This window comes from Gymnoscopelus braueri, assembly GCF_963280865.1.
Source record: "Gymnoscopelus braueri genome assembly, chromosome: 20".
In the NCBI taxonomy this organism is placed as follows: domain Eukaryota; kingdom Metazoa; phylum Chordata; class Actinopteri; order Myctophiformes; family Myctophidae; genus Gymnoscopelus; species Gymnoscopelus braueri.
This window is the reverse complement of record NC_137622.1, coordinates 11,505,721-11,525,905: the sequence shown is the minus strand read 5'-3', so window position 1 is coordinate 11,525,905 and position 20,185 is coordinate 11,505,721. Positions and strand designations below refer to the sequence as shown.

The following is a 20,185-nucleotide window of genomic DNA, read 5'->3' as shown; positions in this document are numbered from 1 at the left end:
GCCCATATAAACTCCATTGTCCTTAGCCGTGAATTTGACCAAATCATCAGTTTCAGTTTAGCCCGAGGCAGTTAAGCTGTGCTGATTGGTCATCTGCCGTATAACCCTTCAGGAAGATATGGCTTTAGCTTACGCTTATTGGTCAGCTGTCGTGTAACCCCTAGGCTAGATACAGCAGTTGACCAATTAGCTCAAGCTCACACCCCTCTCTTTTTATCACTCCCCTCACCCAGCTCAAATCACGGTTGGGTATGTGATAAACAGTATTATTATCATATGAGAATACAATGCTGAGTTGTTACGTTATTATGTATTATACATAAACTTTATTCTGAAGTAAAGCAGGTCACATGGAATGTTGAATGTTGCACTTAAAGGGATAGTTCACCCAAAAATGAACTTTTTTTCTATCGATTAGTCTCCCCATGGAGACTTGTATTCATGGATATGCTTTGTTTTTGTCGCATTCCTAAGCCAATAATTTGATGACCAGCGGACCGGTAGGCAGCGTCTCCTTTGTGTCTCCTACCAGAACCCTGGCCGGTCATCAAATTCAAAACCCCCCAAAAAAAATCCATTAATTCAAGTCTCCATGGGGTGACTAATCGATAGAAAGAAAGTCATTTTGGGGTGAACTATCCCTTTAAAGCTCTGTTGGTCGATGTTGTGAAAACATCGCAACATACAACCAACACACACCAGAGCCTTAATGTGTCATCAATGATAACGAAGATTGGTTTATTTATCACTAAAGGAGAATTTAACAATATATGAAGGAAAGCATGCAATAAATATCAAATAAATCAAGCTGAATGAATTGACCAATAAGTGTCATGTTGTGTGACTTTACTGAAGAAAGCTTTTGCTTGTCTATTCTCTTATGATTCATTTGCTCCCCCCATCCTCATGTCCCGTTCACCTGAATACAACGATCAGATACATTGGTCTGATTAGATTGTATGAATATATATATTGCCATGTTTTGTTAACTGTCATGAGTCTTTGAACAATACATTCCTTATTGTTTTATGAATTGGTTGAAAATGTAATTTCCTTTTTTCCTCTTGTTTCATCTGCATGTGTCTGGATCCATCATTTGAAATTCATCCTTTTGCTTCTACACATTGTTGCCATGATAATCATATCATTCCTGTCCCCCCCCCCCCCCTCCTCCTGGCCCACGTTCCTCGTTCTCTGTCTTTGTCGCCTGACTCGCCCCGAATCAAAAGTACCCATGATGCACGGTGCCTCCACCTCCACCATTACGTCGGCCTCGACCCCAGTCACCAATGTTCCTTTCGCTGAATCTGCCTCCTCCAATCAGGTTTGGCCCTTCATGTTGTGTTTTCTCCTTTGGTAGTTTATATAGCTTTAGGCCTTCAAACTCCTCTCGTGTCGGGAGAAAATCAAATACACCCGACTGTGATTTCACATGTGTTTACATTCCATCCTTCTTCACTTGTCAATCTCAAGTGATGTGAGCAAATGAAAACTTTATTTTGAGACGAAGCCTTAACCTTAACCGAAGCCGATATGCTTTGCCTTACGACGAATAGCAAAAAAAAAAGCCAAACTGCAAGCTCACGCCGCAAGCTTGTAGATCAGCTATTTTCACTATTTTAGAAAATGTTACAAAAGTTTTTAAAAGTTTAGAAATGTATTTAATGATTTATTTATTTAACATACCTAAAATAGGGATGCCAGGTTGAAAGTGGTTAAAAATAAATTATGGACATGCAGTATATGGTCTGATGGTAGAGACTGTCCAGTAGTTACTACAACTTATAATGTCTTCTGAGCTTTATTGAATTTACTTTAACCTTCATCACAACGATTGTCGAATGATTCAGGTAGATATTTAACTTAGAGCGATGCTAATTAGCCATCATCATTTGACTTTATAGTCTCCATTCTACGATACTTTCCAGTCTTTGGAATGTGAATGTTTTGCTTTTCTGACGCAGTCAGAAGAGCACAGCCTGTCATTGAAGAGTAAATAATTGTTCTGCTTCTTCTGTCTTCTCTCTTCCAGTAGACCCTTCAGAGGTTCTGAGCGCAGATCCAGTGGAAATCCAGTGCATCCCCATGGAAACCCACTTCTGTCCCATCCCCAAACTGCTGGTAGCCGCTCCGGTGGCACTCAATTCGGTCAGCGTCTCCAGAAATCCCAGTTAAGAGTCCTTTCTCAAACCCACAAACTCCCTGCATTACCAGCAGGGGGCACCTATCTGAATGCAGAAAACCTGTGCCTAGCCTACTGTGCACACTTCAGAGTGGCAGTGTGAACCTTATTTGGAGATACTCACTTTGGTGTCAAGGAAAGTTCTTGTTGGTTCATGCAATATTGAAGCTTTGAACCTGATTATGTTGATACAAGCCAACCATCCTGATGCATTATTATTATGGACCTGAATATCAGAATGAGCAATAGAGCCATACATGCCCACACCTTAAGAAACACACACACACACACACACATACACACACACACACACACACACACACACACACACACACACACACACACACACACACACACACACACACACACACACACACGCACACGCACACGCATACAAACGCACGCACGCACGCACACACACACTCACAAACACACACTTACACTATTTAGACATACTGTAGAAAACCTTCTTGGGTTGGAGCCATTAATGAGGCATGAGGTAAACCGACCTTACACAAAATAAATCTGAAAAGCTACTCATGGAGATTCCCATCAGAAGATGGATCAGACCTTGGTCAGGTCAATGACCTTTATGTTTTTTTCTCACTTGAGAGCTTGAGAAGAAAAAAGTTTTTTGTTCCATATCATGTCATGTTTACGTTGTAGGATGGCTGAAATGTTTATGTTTAAAACTCACCTGTACCCTGTACACCACTCACATTGTTCGAGGTCTATGCTCTCATCTTACATGATGAGGGAACAAGTTTGTTTGAATTTGTTTGTGCCTTTCATTTTTCAGTTTGCTGTCAAGGAAGGTTCACACTACAAAAACAATTCAGCACACAAGACTGTTATGGCCAATCGTTACTAACAGGGTTCGATTTTCTTTTTAACAGAGGGGATTTTCTACCACTTAAGCCCTATACTAATCCCTATACTAATTTGTATGACAAATAACGAAAATAGCAGCTTTACAAGCTCACAATGTGTCATGATGCAATGTGTTGTGAGCTTGTACATCTGCTATTTTTGCTATAAAAAAAGTCTAAAGAATTTTAGCAAGTTTAGAAAATCTACCCAAAATAGGGAAGTTAGAGTTAATGTACTCAACATACCTAATTATACATATTTTATTTATATTGTGAAATTGTGATATTATTAAACATTAATATCAAATATTTCAGACAGGAAATCGAACCCTGGTCTTGTTGTAAAATCTCAATACCATGGAATGCCTCATGTGGAGAATCCCTTATTCAGAACTACAATTATCGCATCTAACTTCTCAGCTGATATACCTCCTCGCTCAGCAGAACAGGAGGCATTTGTTATAATGTACACTAACAGTGTCAATGTACTTTTAACAGGTCCTGAGTTGAGAGACCGTCTAAGAATGTGACTTTTAATTCCCTTATTGAAAGAGGAGGACCACCTTTAAGCTGTGTGTTCTGTGTGGGTGTGTGTGAGACAGCTGCCATTATGAGAACTACACTTTAAGTCATGAAGTGTCCTCAGTGGTTGTTTATTGGTTGTGTTGATTTGATTAATAATGAGCCGCATAGTTTCAAAAGAGGTTTGTTTTTCACATTTTCTCTGTGTTTTACAATCCAAACTTGGCTTCTTGTGCAATGCAAAGGAATGACAATCTCTGGGCGTAATTAAAGGCACTTCATACTGAAATTTGCTAATCATGGCATAGATAGAGAATAGAGATGATTCCTTTCTTCAAATCCTATGAGATTATAATCAAACCAAAACTGTTATAGATAATCTAAAGTATGACACTTATTCGTTTATATTGCTGGCACTTGCGCAAGTGATGGTATGGTACAGAAATGACAGAAATGAGGAACAAGGTTTATATCCTGCGTTTGTGCCAATGATCTTTTCACCAAAGTCTGTATGTGCCAAGCGTTGATGTATGGAAGTAACAGACCCAGTTAATGCGATACCTGAATTATTCCTCCAAATTAACCTTCCGTTCTGAGATGTCAAGGTGTGCAAAACAGCACTTCTTCTTTTTGGAACTTCTTATGTTCACAAGACTCATGAAGTGACTAAAGCCTACTTTATACATTTTCACATGCAACAATGCATCACGTTTTCAGCTTTTTCTTTATCCTTTATTTTTGATGAGAGACATTGTTGTGCGAAAACCTAAAAATTTGACTTAAGCGGCACACAAAATTGTCTGTCTTGTGGCTCTTCAGGGAGAAAGTTAAGAACTTGAAAATGTCCTATTTGACTTTAAAATGTGTTGTCTTTTTCACTGATTGTGTCCTTTCTATGAAAAGTCGTCAAGACTCTAAATGCTTAAACCACAGTGGTTCAGAACAGAACTTAGAATGAGGAGATGGGAGGAGAAAATCCTAAGTGTTAGTTTAATTCTAAAGTAAAACTAAAGTATCACTCAGGGTTTTGCGGTGCGGGACTGACCTTTGATTGACCTGCTGTAAAGATAGCAGACAGATATCGGGAAATTAGGAGACACAGTTATTGAAATGGAGATGAAATCACCTGCAAGGTCAAGGTCAAATGTGCCTCTTTCAAGTCTCCTCAAACAACCACTGTCCATACACTGTAATAACAGTCAAATCATTAAAAAAGACGTGTTATCTACTGTAGCGCTGTTATCAGAATTAAGATGTTATATCTATAGTTTCTCCTTTGAGGCAGCTGTGCTGTCTCCTCTTTAATAATGTAAAAAACTAAAAATATATACCCACAGTGAGTGGTGTGCATACGTACATGTGTTTTAAAAACTCAGCGCATCACATATTGGGTTAATTAAATATGTTTAAAAATGTTTCAAAGCATTTCCCACAGGGAGTTCATGTTCAAGTCATGTCATTGTGTCGTGAATGTATCTAATAATGCAAAAACCCTAAACGTGCCGATCTGAGAGACCGGCATGTTGAAATGTAATGACTCACTATATACACTATTTCTAAGAGGTCACATAAATACCATGTTGATACTGTGTTAAGATATATAAAAGTATGTGTATTGTTATATAGATTTATATTTAATGTCAATGGGTGGTGTGACTACTTTTAGAAATATCTTTGGGCAAATACGTTTTTTTATATACATATATACACTATATATCATTTATTTGATTAACTTAAACAGAAATGGCCCTCTCCTAATCAATGAAATTTGTGATTGGAATTTCTAGACAACTTGTTTTGTCTAAAATCCTAATAGCTCTGAAGGACTTGCACTGTCAAGTCCAGAAAACTAAAAGAATCTCCCAATATCCACTCTGTTTTTCTTGTCTTGTCATTCTGCCTTCACCAACTGCTGTCCAGTTGGAAATAACAAAATACTTGATGAATAAATTGTGCCTCTCTCGGGGCATTCGAATTTTAAGTACACTTAGAGCGTAGTTCGCTCAGGCGATTGTCATGTAGATGCTAGAAACCTTTTCCTACCATAATTTCTACCCCCATCTCTCTCTCTCTCTCTCTCTCTCTCTCTCTCTCTCTCTCTCTCTCTCTCTCTCTCTCTCTCTCCTCTCTCTCTCTCTCTCTTTCTCTCTCTCTCTCTCTCTCTCTCTCTCTCTCTCTCTCTCTCTCTCTCTCTCTCTCTCTCTCTCTCTCTCTCTCTCTCTCTCTCTCTCTCTCTCTCTCTCTCTCTTCCTGGTTTACTTTAGGTCCCTCTGTACTTAGCCATGTCATCATGAGCTTCGCTCTGTGTCCTGTCAGAATATGCTGAATGTTCCGCTCACTGTGAGCAGTGACAGGAACCTTTAGCATGGAACTCGGCCCTGAAAGTAGTTCTGTTTTCCAGGACGCAGATGAAAGGGCCTTACTCCTGTATCATTGTATAAAAGATGATTGTTATGTATGGGAATAACTATTAGTGCTAAAGTAGTGTTTCTTTTTAATTTGACATAAGAAATCAAAGCATGGGAATAGAAATCTTCATTTATACATACAGTACCTAATAGTTTGTGTAGACTGACAAGGAAAAAATATATTTAAAAAAACTACATTTGTATGCAATGATAGATTCATTGTTGATAACAGTTGCTATTGCTATGGCAACAAAATGACAACATGGCTACCTTTGTATTATCTTAATTGTTAACAGTAACTTATTCAGAAAGGGAATGTCTTGTTAAGTTTGTCTTTGAATGCTACACGATTGAATATTTTCTACGGAAAACATAAATCCTTATAATATCCAAAGGTCCTTTGGGGAGATCAGGTGTTCATTTTGTGTCCTTTTTTCTTGGGTCTCAATTGATTTGGTTTCTTTGTCTTGTATTTTATTTGTTTCTTTCAAAAGTAAGAATGGATGTTTGCTTTTAAAGCAAACAGCACCGTCAGGGTGGTAAAGAGGCTTTTTGGACTGTTTGCAAAATGGCAAAACTTCAGCTTTATCTATGAAATCAAAGGGGACTATTTATAGCAACATTTCATTAAGACTAAAGGCCTTTGCTATGAGGCATATATATAGAGAGATGTCTCATTTCATGATTTATTACTATGATTTAACTGGCCACTTTGGCAACAAAAGCGGAGTTTGTAAGTGTTGTAAGAGTCCATAAGAGCTCTCTTTGTCCCCAGGCCTGCCCAGCTGTGCTGGGATTGATGTCGATTCTCACTTGGGTGTACGAATGTGTGATATTCACCTTGTTTGCACTTATGTACATAACTATGTCAAAATATTCAAATTTATTTTGAATAAATATAGAGAAAAGAACTGATAAAAAAAATCTAATGACTGTATTGTTACAGATACTGTACAAGTATACAGTTAGCATTTTAATACAGTGTAGAAAATGTTTTGAGGGATCTGTCTTTTCTGTTTGCTAGAGGCCTACTCTTTGCAAAGCATGACATTGGCTAGCTATAAAAGATGAATGGTTTGCACCTAAAGAAGCGAATTTTGTTTTTTATATTTATTCGATAATTTACAAATTGTTTGGTATTGATTCATCTATATCTGATATGATCAGTGATATCATCAGTGAATCTGTATTTTTATTTGTTGAGTTAAAAAGAAATCTAACTGGAATGTATCTGATGAGCCGGTGATAAGCTCACCCTTAAATACTTGAGTAAAATTCCCAAAATACTGGTCCTCTGGGACTAGATGAAACCTTTCTTATCTTCAGTTACGTCCCAATAGTAGTGTTTAGTTCTAAGCTGTCTGTTGAAAGGCAGCCAAGGATAAAATAACAGATATCAAGATCAGACGATAGCAGTGAGGTGAATGTGCGACATCAGGTGCACAACAAAGGAATCAAGTTCAAAATTCTTCATTTCAATTTTGTCTGTGATAGGATTTGGGGATAATCTTTACTCGTTCACTGTCATTATCCAAAAGAATGAATCTGAATTCTCCTTAGGATTTCACTCAAAATTGTGAACAGGAACTGGATGTCCAGTGCTATCTTCTGTAGCACCCTCATCCCTCATTGGTATTCTTTTTGTTCAAACTTGGACATTTGATGCTCTTTAACTGCTCTTGAAGCCAATGATTTTGTTGCCATGGCACTTTGTCCTAGCGGTGGATTGACTTGAGTCTCACTGTGGTGAAATGGTTCAAGCCCCTCAGACTGTAGACAACAGGAGTCTGTATTCAGACAGTGTAAATAGTTTATCAGCTGTGCCTCTGTAGAACAATGTGCACCCCAAATACACCAGAGGTTCTCAGCTGTGTTTCTTTCACTCTGTATCCAACCATCCCTACTGTCTCAATATCATCTCAATATATACGTGTATCAATCATAATTCATACTGTCTCTTTATGAGAAAAATACCTGTGATACAGGCTCTGTGGTATGGACTTGATGAGAAATGGTTCCCCTGGTGCAAAAGAAAATCACATTTGGTTGTGCTTTTATTTTTAAATCAGTTTAACCTAACTATTATTTGAAATCAGTGTAGCTGTCAATCATTGTGCTTTCATTATGAAATCCTGAATTGTGTGTTTTCCTGTATTTCTTACATTTTAATTGAATGTTTTAACACAAATTGTTTGATTTTATTTTTTTTCTCTCTCTCACAAAATCCATGTTACGGAACATCATTGATTTGGGGGGTGTTAAGCTTAAGTGCCAGACTGAAAGTCAACCATAATGGTTGACTGTTGAGGACAAAGCCATATGAAAAAACTCCTCTCTCTGCCAGGCTAGGACAAACTTGAAAGTAACTGCTTTGTTTCTTGTTGCCTATCGTTTCAGCCTATATTTTTGCTTGCTGTGCTTGTATGTGCTGCTGTGCTTACATGCCAATTTATTTTGCAGTGTATTAATATTAAGGTAGGTTTCTGTGCCTATGATGACATCTGCTGTTTTTATTTTAACTTTAATAAAGCATTTAATGGTGGCCCGCTGTGGTGTGTTTCATTATTTTTAATTTCTCTGCATGGTTTACAATTCAGAGTTAGGTCAATTTAGCACATTTCTTTGCCGTTAAAGTCAATGTACTTCACATAAAATAAGATATGAAATAATCATGAACAGATAGAATGTACAGCCACTGCCCTCCATCCATCCACCCCCACACAAAACACATCTATAAACAGTCATATGATTTTTGGACCACACCACATCCCCACAATAACTCACACAGACACACGCGTGCGTGCGTGCGTGTGTGCGCGCACACACACACACACACACACACACACACACACACACACACACACACACACACACACACACACACACACACACACACACACACACACACACACACACACACACACACACACACACACACACACACACACACACACACACACACACAAAAGTGAGTCCAGGGAAAATAAGGCCTAGAATTTGGAATAAGCCTGCTTTTTAAAAGATTATCTCATAGTCATAGATCTTATAAATCTAAGGTCATCAGGAAGGTTGTTCCATAGTGCATAGTAGGACCTTAATGAGTAATGCATCTTCACCAGATTTAATTGTTACTCTACAGTTAGGAGACTGTACCCATATGCCTGATGATCTGAGAGCTCTGATTGGTTTATACTGTGGCTAGTGAGCAGAGTTGTCACAGTTGTATTTTAAAATAAAATGATGAATCCATCAACACCCAGATTTTTTTACCTGCTCACTGGGTTTCAGAGAGAGTGAAGCAAAATAGTGAGCTTCTGCCCCTGTCCTATTGTACAAGGACCCCAGTATTGTTTTTTTGTTCAGCTGTACAACATTTTAGGGACATCCAATGATGCAAAAATCCTTTTATTTACTCACACAAAGTGCATTTCGGGGACATTTAGGGATCGATATTTCTCTATTTGAAAAAAAGAAAAGAAAAGGGGGAAAAAATAACTTGGCCTATTACTCAGATACACAACTATTTCATGCAACGTTATCAAATGTGACCATATCATATATCATATGCCAGAGAAACAACTTCTATGAACTTTATGGTTGAATGAGTACTTTAGACATAAATTCTGTCTGGGCACCTAGGCTGGTAATCCAATCCCGCCGGCCTTTGCTGCATGTCACTCCCCATCTCTCTCTCCCCCCATTTCCTTTCAGCCTATTGTCCAAACAATAAAGGCATAAAAGCCCAAAATAATAATAAGAAATATGACCGGAAGTGTAGATCAACTTGCTGCTGACTTGATAGCAGAGCAAATCAGAGAGAGAAAAGCTCCTTGTTTCATTTTAATCACAATCCTGTATGTGACTGTATGCGCTCAAACTGTTACCCTGAAGCCTTTAGACACAGACCACCATAACTCTAGAGTGTACAAATGGAACCAAATGGACACTTGGAACCAAATGGTTTTGTACACTCTCATAGTTACAACCACATAAGGGTCAATTTGGTTCCTCACTATCCATTATCTGGCGACCCCCTGGAACCCCTCAAGGACAACACTTTGAGAACCAATGCTTTAAGGGACTGTGTAGTATTTGTGGTGCAGCCATTATTAACCGGACTGACTGAAACCCCACATAGGCCTACTGGGCTAGAACCAGGGTTGCCATGTCCGATTATTATAAGCTACTTTGGACTTATTTATCTGTAAAGTTGCTTGTAAATGATAGTTGGGTTGCAGTTTTTTAGGCTTGTATCTTAAGTGTAGTTGCTTATTTGGACGTGTTTCCTTGTGTTGCTTAAACCAGTGGTTCTTAAACATTTTCATGTCAAGGACCCCCTAATTAATATGTAGCCTATTTGTCCACAGACCCCTCCCACCCCCCCATCTGAAAATAGTTTATGCCAGCGGACATTTGTTAAAATGTTTCAAAAATGTTCAAAAATTACCTCTCCTTAGAATATTTTTTTCATTTTTGAAAATAGCAGATCTACAAGCTCATAACGCTTGTAGGTCGGCTATTTTCAAATAGCCGTAGCTTCTTTTGGGCTTGTTTTCATAGACCTGGTTGCTTGTTTCTCTCATAAAATCTGGCAACACTGGCCAGAACCAGGCCCAAACATCATCAGCATTGCGTTTTTGCGACACAGGCGTTACACTGAATTCAGCGACCTACCGAATTATGTGATTCGGTAGATTACTGTGTTGGTTAGTGTTGGGTTGGAGCCTGAGGTCATTGTCACTGATGTTACTTGTGTTATGTTTGTATATGCTTTTCTATTTTTCATCCAAGTTTAGAATAACCTTTGCCTTGGCATTTGGCATGAGTTGTTTCTTTCCTCAAGAGATAATCCTCCACACATAGGCACATTTCCACATAATAGTAACAATTTGATCAGTAGGTATTTTAATTCACCGCGCTGAAATAACGATGCATAATACTGTACTCAATTTATTTTCTTAAGTGGAAGTATCAATACTGCAAAATTTACTTGAGTAAAAGTACTGGCATCTGTACTGGTATTTGGCATCAAAATATACTTAAAGTACCCAAAGTAAAAGTACTCATTATGCAAAATGTCCCATTTCAAGTTCTCAAAATGAATGAAAATATTTTGAAAATAGCAGTGAGCTTATAGATCGGCTATTTTCAAATAGGCAATCTACTAAAGTGGTTAATGCATGCTTTGTAATAATAATCTAAATCTACAAAGTAACTAGTAACTAAAGTTTTCAAATAATTGTAGTGGAAAAGAAAAATATTTTCCTCAGAGATGTAGTGGAGTAGAAGTAAATTGGAGATACTCCACTAAAGTTTTTTAAAAAAACTGGCCGCCCAATAATTGTCGTTTAATATTGCGTTTAAACTAGCCTAAAATGATGCACGAAACGCTGAGCTACAGCGACCTCTGCAGGCCACCGTGTATGATAGGGTTCCCGGTGTTGGTGTAACGCCCATCAGTTTTGTGTATGTCTGTCTGTACATGAATGACACACTCTCTGCTGCTGGAAGAAATGACAACAATAGGAAACGTCGTGTGTTTTGGCGTGTCGGCTTTAGTTACGGATGACTCCAGACGTTAGGACCGGGTTTATTTTGAGGATTTTAGCTTTTAAAAAGCTCATTGTCTCAAACAGTGAGGATGGGACACAGCAGTGGATGTAGCCACATGCTAACGGCGGCGAGCTAACATTAAGACCCAACAACTTTGCGTTAGCTTAGCCACCTGCTAATAGCTGGACCTGGGGGCGTCTGTAAACCAACCCAAGTCTGGTTTTATGCACCTTTTTAAAGCTTAAACGTGTGGAATTTTAAGTTTTTAACCCGTCGGTTGTTTATATTCTTTTATCAATGTTGCCACAACGAGTATAGCAGCCTAACCTGCAGCCGTTAGCTTGTCAAATAGCCCCAAATTTGGCCCAAATGAAGGAGTACAAAGTTGTTGTGTTGGGGAGCGGAGGTGTGGGGAAGTCTGCCCTCACCGTGCAGTTTGTCACCGGGACGTTCATAGAGAAGTACGACCCGACCATCGAGGACTTCTACCGCAAGGAGATCGAGGTGGACTCGTCTCCCTCCGTGCTGGAGATCCTGGACACGGCGGGCACGGAGCAGTTCGCCTCCATGAGAGACCTCTACATCAAGAACGGCCAGGGCTTCATCCTGGTCTACAGCCTGGTCAACCAGCAGTCCTTTCAGGTAGATGACATACATACAGCAGTGGTTCTCAAACTTTTTCCCAAGTCAAGGAGCCCCAAATTGATGTGTATTTGGCCGAGGACCACCCATCTGAAAATATGTTGTGCTCAAGGACTCCACTACAAGATTTATGCCTTTTATGGTGTTAAAAATGTCACGATTTAAAAAAAAAATAGCTATATATAGCTATATAGGCTATAGGAACCCCCTGCATTAGACCACGGACTACCATAACTCTGAGAGTGTACGACTGGAACCAAATGAACCCGCAAGGGTCCATTTGGTTCCATTTGTGCACTCAAGAGTTACATCTCTCTTAGCCTCGATCTCCAGGCTTTTATTGTTTACATCTCTCTCTACATCCACATACTATCCATTATTTATCTGGGAGTACCCGGACCCCACTTTGAGAAGTGCCGACATTCAGCACTCACCCTTTACTCTGAGTGTACAAATGGACCTTCATGAGTCAATTTGAATCCATTTGTACACTGTATTTATTCATTCATTATTCTACATGAATATTTTCATATTATAGCCCAGTAATTAACCTGCATGTTCAGTTCACCCAACTCCAACCCTCTTTACTCCTGCAGGACATCAGGCCAATGCGAGACCAAATAGTGCGCGTGAAGCGCTTCGAGAAGGTGCCGTTGATCCTGGTCGGGAACAAGGTGGACCTGGAGTCCGAGCGCGAGGTGGCCGCGCCGGACGGACGCGCTCTGGCCCAAGAGTGGGGCTGCCCTTTCATCGAGACCTCTGCCAAGAGCAAAACCATGGTGGACGAGTTGTTTGCCGAAATCGTCCGGCAGATGAATTACTCCACTCTCCCGGAGAAACAGGAGCAGTGTTGCACGGCCTGTGTAATACAGTGAGGACTCGGTACGGGCTCTGGTCTTCTATCATGTCAGGATTTAGTCTGAGTTATTGTGACGTCTTGTTCATACTCTGGTTAGAGAAACCGCAGCCCACATGGCTGTGAAATATGACCACTGTCCTTTAAATATATATATTTTGCAAGTCGGTACTATTTGACCCAGTTCTGATTGGAACCTGTGGCGTACTTGAACTTGAAAATAACTATCGGGTCACGAAGAAATCTTTCTGTCCAGGTGATACATTTCAGTTTCTAAGTTGCAAGCATGGCAGATTTACCCCCTTATCGATCCCCTTTTGACCTTGCTTTATGTTAAAACCAGTATCATTAAATTATACCCTTTACAATGCATTAACAGGCCCAGCCTAATTTGATCTTGTATCCCTATCAAATAATAACTTTAAGAGAAGTACCAATAACAAACAACTAAGCACTTCTCATTTGGACCAGGGGCGCAGCATTTACATTTAGCGTGCGAGAGCTTGTATTCACAGAAGGGGGATGAGTGGGTGTGCTCTTCAGCGAAGGCCGTTGGTTTAGTCTGTTATCATGAGATCACAGGAGGAATGTGGCATGAAGAACCAAAACTGTCTGAGCAGAGCGGAGCAGGGGTGGGGACAAGCGGAGAAGAGGCAGCTGAAATCCAGAGGCTTCATGAGCCTGATAGGAGAAGCTAGACAAAGAGAGAGAGGGGAAAAAGTGACATCCTGAAAATGAAATGATGTTCCAAAACAGGAAGCAGGGTTATTGTGTCATGAGAAATGCTGCCAGCTTTAATGAAGCCAAGACCCTGGACCTGGACTTGATTTTATTGAATGAAACTTTATTTTAACCAATCCGAACCTGTGGTGGCTAAAACAATTATAACTAGTGCATCTGCAGTAGTTGTAAGTGGTGTACCTACTCTTCTATTGAGAGATTTCCACCCTGGTGTCGGGTAGGTCACTTACTGGTTGATAATGCAATAAAGTTATTTGAAGCAGACGGTGCACCAGATTGGATACTAGATGTGCCACCATCTTTATTGTAGTTCAGACATAGTTGCAACTACCCCTCTCTTTCGGTAGAGGTAAAACTAACAGATTGTAGTCTTAACAATTGCCAACAAGAGAGGCACATTGCAAATTGCCATCATCTTAGCTGTTTATGCGCCTACTTATTACAAGACTTACTGTGTATCTATCTCCCTTTCTCATAGGTGCTTCATTTTGTGAGGATCACCACCACAACCATTTCCTGTTTTGATGACCTATATGACCTGGGGCCAACTTCAGTTTGACCCCTATGTTAAAATACCACTGGCAGTGTTTCAGCTAGATGGATGGTTTATGACTTTCTACCACAAACCATCATACAGCCCAGGAGCCTTGTGGGTCTGTCCTATTTTTGATATCTTGACTGTAAAAAGCACATTCTGCTGCGAACATCATGGCCTTTGCAATGACCCTGGTTGCAGCTCTTCTTCATAGTGTAAAAGACAGACCGATGCAGGTGTGTCAGAAGAATGACCATCTGTCAATTGCAACTATTTTCATTTAAAGTTGGAAGTACAATTGAACGAGTAAGAGAGTGTGTTCTTGGGGGTGGCGGCTTCTTTTCAAAGCTGCTCAATCATTATATGCTCGATTCATTTACTTGTGTCATCATTTCTTGAATTTGCTGTCTAATTTCAAACCTGCATTTCACAGCGGTGAAACGTTGAATTCTAAGCATGCATACCTCTGTGAGTTTGGAAACCGTTAACCACAATGATGCGCTGCGCCACAGGTAATCGTTACCGCTCACTTTTCTTGGTGTAATTTTGAAAACCTAGTCAAGAAAATTACACTGAACGTTATACAGACTGTGGTGCTGTGAACTGTTGTGGTGTGTGCGCGTGCGTGCGCACGCATGTATGTGTCAGTCATACTTTCAAGATTTTATGTTTGTATAAGTCACCTGGAAGCAGCACAACTCTTACAGAAGTATGCATGCTGAAAATGTAAAATGTTCTACTAAAGTGAATTAAGACTTGTAAGTGGTGAAGAGAAGCCATGTTAACTGTTCTATACCTGAATTCTGTCAAACCACAGATTTTGTTATACAAGCCTGAATCACTTTGTTTGCAAGTTGGACCTTTTCAGTAATCAGTCAGTAATTACTGTATGTTTATAAAGTTGTTGCAGTAATGGTCAAAATGATTGATGTGCCTCCCATGTATGAGATGATTTATAAAATGACCAAAGTGGTGTACAGTGGCTGTAGTAGCTGCAGATTTCCTGGGCAGTAAACTACCCCAACTGCAATGTGGTTTGATCAAAATTCTGGCCCTTTTAGTCAAATTTAACATTGTATTTTTCATATTTTGTTTTATTTTCTCATGATAACCTATTTATTAACTAATGACAGGAAGAGCCAATTTTAAACTTTTTTTTTTACTAGCTTTTTGTTCTTTTACTTTTGTGTCATTTCAGGATACATAATGTTTTTGAAGCTGAGAAATTAACAGAGCCTTAAATCATTTCTCTTTCACCCTGGTCTCTTGTCATTTTTTTCTTGTCACCAGAGATGAGCAGCAGTCATAATGATCTGGTATTAGTTTGGTTTAAATGTAACATCAGTTTTAAAACATAAAGGTTTAAGACCAGACTGACCACTTGAACCCCAGAATCCATATTCTGGACGGAACATTAGACAAAAATAGCAAACCTGCTATGTCCCGCGTTGTGAGCTTGTAGATCGGCTATTTTTGCCAAAGAGATTTGGTGTGTAGTGAAACGAGCGACGAAGTACAGTTGCAACTCGGGGTCCGTTTTGCTAAGAGGAGTAAGAGGAAGTAAGTGATTAATGATCTGGGATAATTTTGGTTTGAGAGCAGGTGTAAATTTAACAGCAAGCATTCCTTGGTCCGTGCCTCGATGACAACTATGGGTCTGTAATTGATCCCTGCCAGATCCACTACTACTACATACAAACACACACACAATTGCAGATAGCAAATGATTTAACTTAACCTTTAAGTGTGTGCTTTGGAGAAAGAAACGTAAAGACAGTGATAATAATGATCTCTGATGCTACCTTTTAATTTAAGCCTCATCAAATAACTAGGTTTTGGAAATGTGCAGCCCATTGCTGATTCTATTGGTAAAAGAAAAAGTTTAGTTATTACTAAAGTGTCAAACTGTCTGCATCTATGTCAGTGTAGTTACATAGTTATCAGATCTACTCCACCCTTGCCATCTCACCAACTGCCACTAAGTCTAAACAGAACAGTTACAGTAGCATAGCACAGTCTGTTAGCATATATTTAACATAGTCCACTCAAGTTGGATTTATTAGGTGGTTTTTGTTGTATTAAATTGTTTCTGCTGCAGCTTTTATATAAGATGTGGCTAATCCAGATAATTTTAAATGTTCAAAGTCTGTTGTTTCATTATTTAGCGACATTTGAGATATTCCAAGAAAATGTTTGCTTTTACCTACTTATTTTGACTCAAACATGACTGTATAGGCACTTATAGTCATTAAGAGACATTTTAGCTTGCTTCCAGAAGAGAGATAAACAATAGGATTTCTCCATATCCCAGTCGACCCTAGACCAGTGGTTCTCAAAGTGGGGTCTGGGGACCCCCAGGGGTCCTTGCGGGGGTTCCAGGGTGTCCCCAGCAACATTTATTAATATAGCGTAACAATCATTTTAACCATTTATACGTTGGCTATTCAAAAATAGCAGACATACAAGCTCACAGCGTGCCACTTCGTGCCGTGCTGCGAGCTTGTACATCTGCTATTTTGAAAAAATAATTTTGAATTTATTTTAACATACATCTTCTCTTCTGGCGGTCCCTGGCACAAAACATGTTAAGATGGGGGTCCGTGGCCAAATATATATCATTTTGGGGGTCCTTGACATTGGTTCTCTCAACCTTTTCAGGCCTTGACCCCCCAAAATAATCATATTTGAACTGGGGACCCCCCACCCTGACAAGCACTTGGAATGGAGTTGTGGCTTTTTGTTTGACTCCGTTCCAGAGATAAATATTGTGAAAATAGCAGATCTACAAGCTCACAACACCTCGCAACACGAGGCGTTGTGAGCTTGTAGATCGGCTATTTTCACAATGTTTTCCTCTTTCTTATATTATTTTATATTATTCTTTCTTATACAATTTGGCCAATGTAGTTTAGTTTGTTGTTTACCCCCAAATCATGTGGGGACCCCCTGGGGGTCCCGACCCACAGGTTGAAAACCACTGCCCTAGACAGCAGGATTATCGCCACACCAGTAGGTGGCAGTATCGTGCATATTATTCATGGTGTCATCGTCATCGTTTTCAAGCAACGCGGAAGTGAGGTTGTCTGTTGTTGTATTATATTATTATTATTATTATATATTATAACTCTATGGTTGTTGTGTCAACATCAGAAAGCTGTTCAGACATGAAGACCATATTTGTTACTGTTGGGACGACATGTTTTGATGAACTCATTAGTAGCATCACGTCTTCTGACGCTGTTCAAGTGAGTATCAGTACTGCAATGTAGAAATACTCTGGTACGTAAAGTAGTCCGGAATTCAAATTTACTTGAGTAAAAGTACAAAAGTATTGGTATCAAAATGTACTTAAAGTACTCATTATAATATGCAGAATGTCCCATTTCACAAGATTTCAAATGTATAAATAAATCGTTTGAAAATAGCAGATGATGCGACGCATTGCAGCTTGAAGATCTCTAATAATCCAAATCTACAAAGTAACTAGTAACTAAAGTTTTCAAATAATTGTAGTGGAGTAAAAGTATAATATTTGCCTCTTGAGATGTATTGGAGTAGAAGTAAAAGTACTGAAAATTGGAAATACCTCGAAATTGTACAGTACTTCAGTAAATGTACTCAGTTACTTTCCACCACTGCACATAGGCTGTTTTGTAGAGAATTGATGATAAATGGACTTGGAGATTGTTTTATTAAAAATTGACAGCTTAGAGGTTACAGGTTGTATTTAAACATTTTGCACATAAACAGTCGTCTACCATCTAATATAGTGATATGATATTGTCACACCTGGTGACGTCACACTGGTTGGGGGATCATGACTCACATCTCAACTATGTGAATATCAAAGAAACACATTTCTGAGTGGAATTTTACTCTTTCTAAGGAAACATACCTACTGAGAATGACCATGTGAAGTATGTTTATGGTGTTTTTGTTCATATTGTTCTCCTCACTGACAGGCCTTGAAGGTTCGTGGTTATGAGCGCTTAGTTCTTCAGGTTGGACGAGGCTCGGTTCTCCCAGCCCCTGAGACTTGTCCAGATGTCCAACTAGAGGCGTTCCGCTTTAAAGACTCCATAGCTCAAGACATCAAGTGTGCTGATCTGGTCATCAGCCATGCTGGTATGTATTGTAAAACAAGATTATCCATCAGGTTATCCATCAGTTTTCAAATCTCCTGTTAAAAGGATCCCTTGGCTAATAAGCAAAATATGCCTTATAACTAAAATTTAAAATTAAAAACACCTTAAATATTTTATTTATTTTAGAAATAGTTCAGTACTAGAGTAAAAGTACAAAAGTATTGGCATCAAAAATATACTTCAAATGCCAAAAGTAGAAGTAATCATTATGCAGAATGTCCCATTTCTCAAGTTTCGAATGTATAAAATCCTTTGAAAATAGCTGATCTACAAGCTCACAACGCGTGGCTTTGTGACAGATCGGCTATTTTCAAATAGCCATAGTATATATGGGCTGAAGTGGTTAGTGTATGTTTTGTAATAATAATACAAAGTCACTTGTAATGATCATTTTCAAATCATTGTCGTGGAGTTAAAAGTACAATATTTGCCTCTGAGAGTAGAAGTAAAAGTATTGAAAATTGAAAATACTCCAGTGAAGTAAAAATACATCAAAATGGTACTTAAGTACAGTACTTGAGTAAATGTACTTAGTTACTTTCCACCACTGCACATATAGGCATGATCATCAAGTCATTAGAGTGCCAAGACAACATACAAGTTCTACAAATAGCTAGGATAGCAGGTAGACATCAAACCTAGTATCTGTCTAAATAACATGCAGTACTATCTAAATAAGAACGATAGCATCTGTGGACAAGCAAACAGCATATGTGATCAAATAACCAACATAACTAGCAACTATCTAAATAGGCAACAAGTATTGATACAAGGAAATAAGGAGTGCTAGAGGATGAGGTGAGGTGGAGTATGAAGTTTTCAGACAAATTCTTTATACTTTATCAAACTCAAATGATTCCTTAGCTCTAGATCTTTTATTATAATTATGACTTTTTCCTAGGGGCTGGTAGCTGCCTGGAAGCCCTCGGTGCAGGAAAGCCCCTGCTGGTGGTCGTGAACGATGGTCTGATGGACAACCACCAGATGGAGTTGGCCAGACAGCTGCACAAAGACTCCCACTTATTGTACTGCACCTGCAGGTGTGTGTGTTTTCCTCATTTACCTGGTATTTGACGATCATCTGTGAGACCCCCACTGACTGTTCTTTTTTCTTCTGAAATGTTTCAGCACCCTCGTAGCAACCCTGAGCACCATGGACCTGTCTGTTCTGCTGCCCTTTGTACCTGGACAGCCGAAGTACTTTGCCAATTTCTTAGACAGGGCCCTTGGTGTTCAATGATTCTCCTTCACCTTAAACGTCAAATGTATTGTCACATCACAAGTTTGTAGGTGTAAAAGACTGGGTGAAAGAGAGTTAAGTATATACTATGTATATAAAGGAGCCACTCAATGTGAGCATTTTTAGTCAATGAGAGCTTTGAGAATAATAATAATGTAATAATAATGTATTTTATTTGTATTGCACTTTTCATTCACAAAGAATCTCACAGTGCTAATGTAATTTGAATGTAATATTGTAATATATTACTTTCAATTGGTCAAACATATTTTGTTTTTGCATTGTAATTATGTGGATAGCAGCTCTGCATCCCTGAGATATTGCATTATGTATAGCCTTCTGATTTATTTTATTTTGAAATGTAATTAAATGTTGTGAATGAAGGAAGACCAACGATTGTTTGTGTTTTTTCTGAATTTGCAATTCAATTTCAAAACAAGTCAAGTGTTAAAGGTCTTATCCAGTCTGGGTCATTTGAGTCAAGAGAGGCAG

At 39.0% G+C, this 20,185-nt stretch overlaps 3 protein-coding genes across 9 annotated transcripts in view; all 3 read left to right on the top strand.

Moving 5' to 3' along the window:
* mbnl3 (muscleblind-like splicing regulator 3) overlaps positions 1-5,693 on the top strand; it is a 29,475-nt gene extending 23,782 nt beyond the window's left edge. For 4 of the 7 annotated variants that reach the window (XM_080415365.1, XM_080415363.1, XM_080415362.1 and 1 more), the window contains 2 exons: positions 1,230-1,324; positions 2,033-2,170. In XM_080415365.1, the coding sequence (XP_080271491.1) occupies positions 1,230-1,324; positions 2,033-2,035 (98 nt within the window). In that variant the 3' untranslated portion in view covers positions 2,036-2,170. Of the gene's footprint in view, positions 1-1,229; positions 1,325-2,032 lie in introns of all 7 variants that reach the window. The other 3 variants (XM_080415364.1, XM_080415361.1, XM_080415360.1) reach the window with 2 other exon arrangements.
* A 5,744-nt stretch (positions 5,694-11,437) lies between these two features.
* Positions 11,438-15,564, top strand: rap2c (RAP2C, member of RAS oncogene family). The gene is made up of 3 exons (XM_080415268.1): positions 11,438-12,176; positions 12,773-13,058; positions 14,252-15,564. Exons 1-2 carry the CDS (start codon positions 11,904-11,906, stop codon positions 13,049-13,051), a joined length of 552 nt encoding a protein of 183 aa, XP_080271394.1. The 5' UTR covers positions 11,438-11,903; the 3' UTR covers positions 13,052-13,058; positions 14,252-15,564.
* Positions 15,565-17,365: 1,801 nt separating this feature from the next.
* On the top strand, positions 17,366-20,080 carry LOC308075853 (UDP-N-acetylglucosamine transferase subunit ALG13). Its single transcript, XM_080415831.1, has 4 exons — positions 17,366-17,553; positions 18,271-18,433; positions 19,355-19,493; positions 19,582-20,080. The coding sequence occupies exons 1-4, from the start codon at positions 17,437-17,439 to the stop codon at positions 19,691-19,693; spliced, it is 531 nt and encodes a 176-aa protein (XP_080271957.1). The 5' UTR covers positions 17,366-17,436; the 3' UTR covers positions 19,694-20,080.
* The last annotated feature ends 105 nt before the right edge of the window (positions 20,081-20,185 follow it).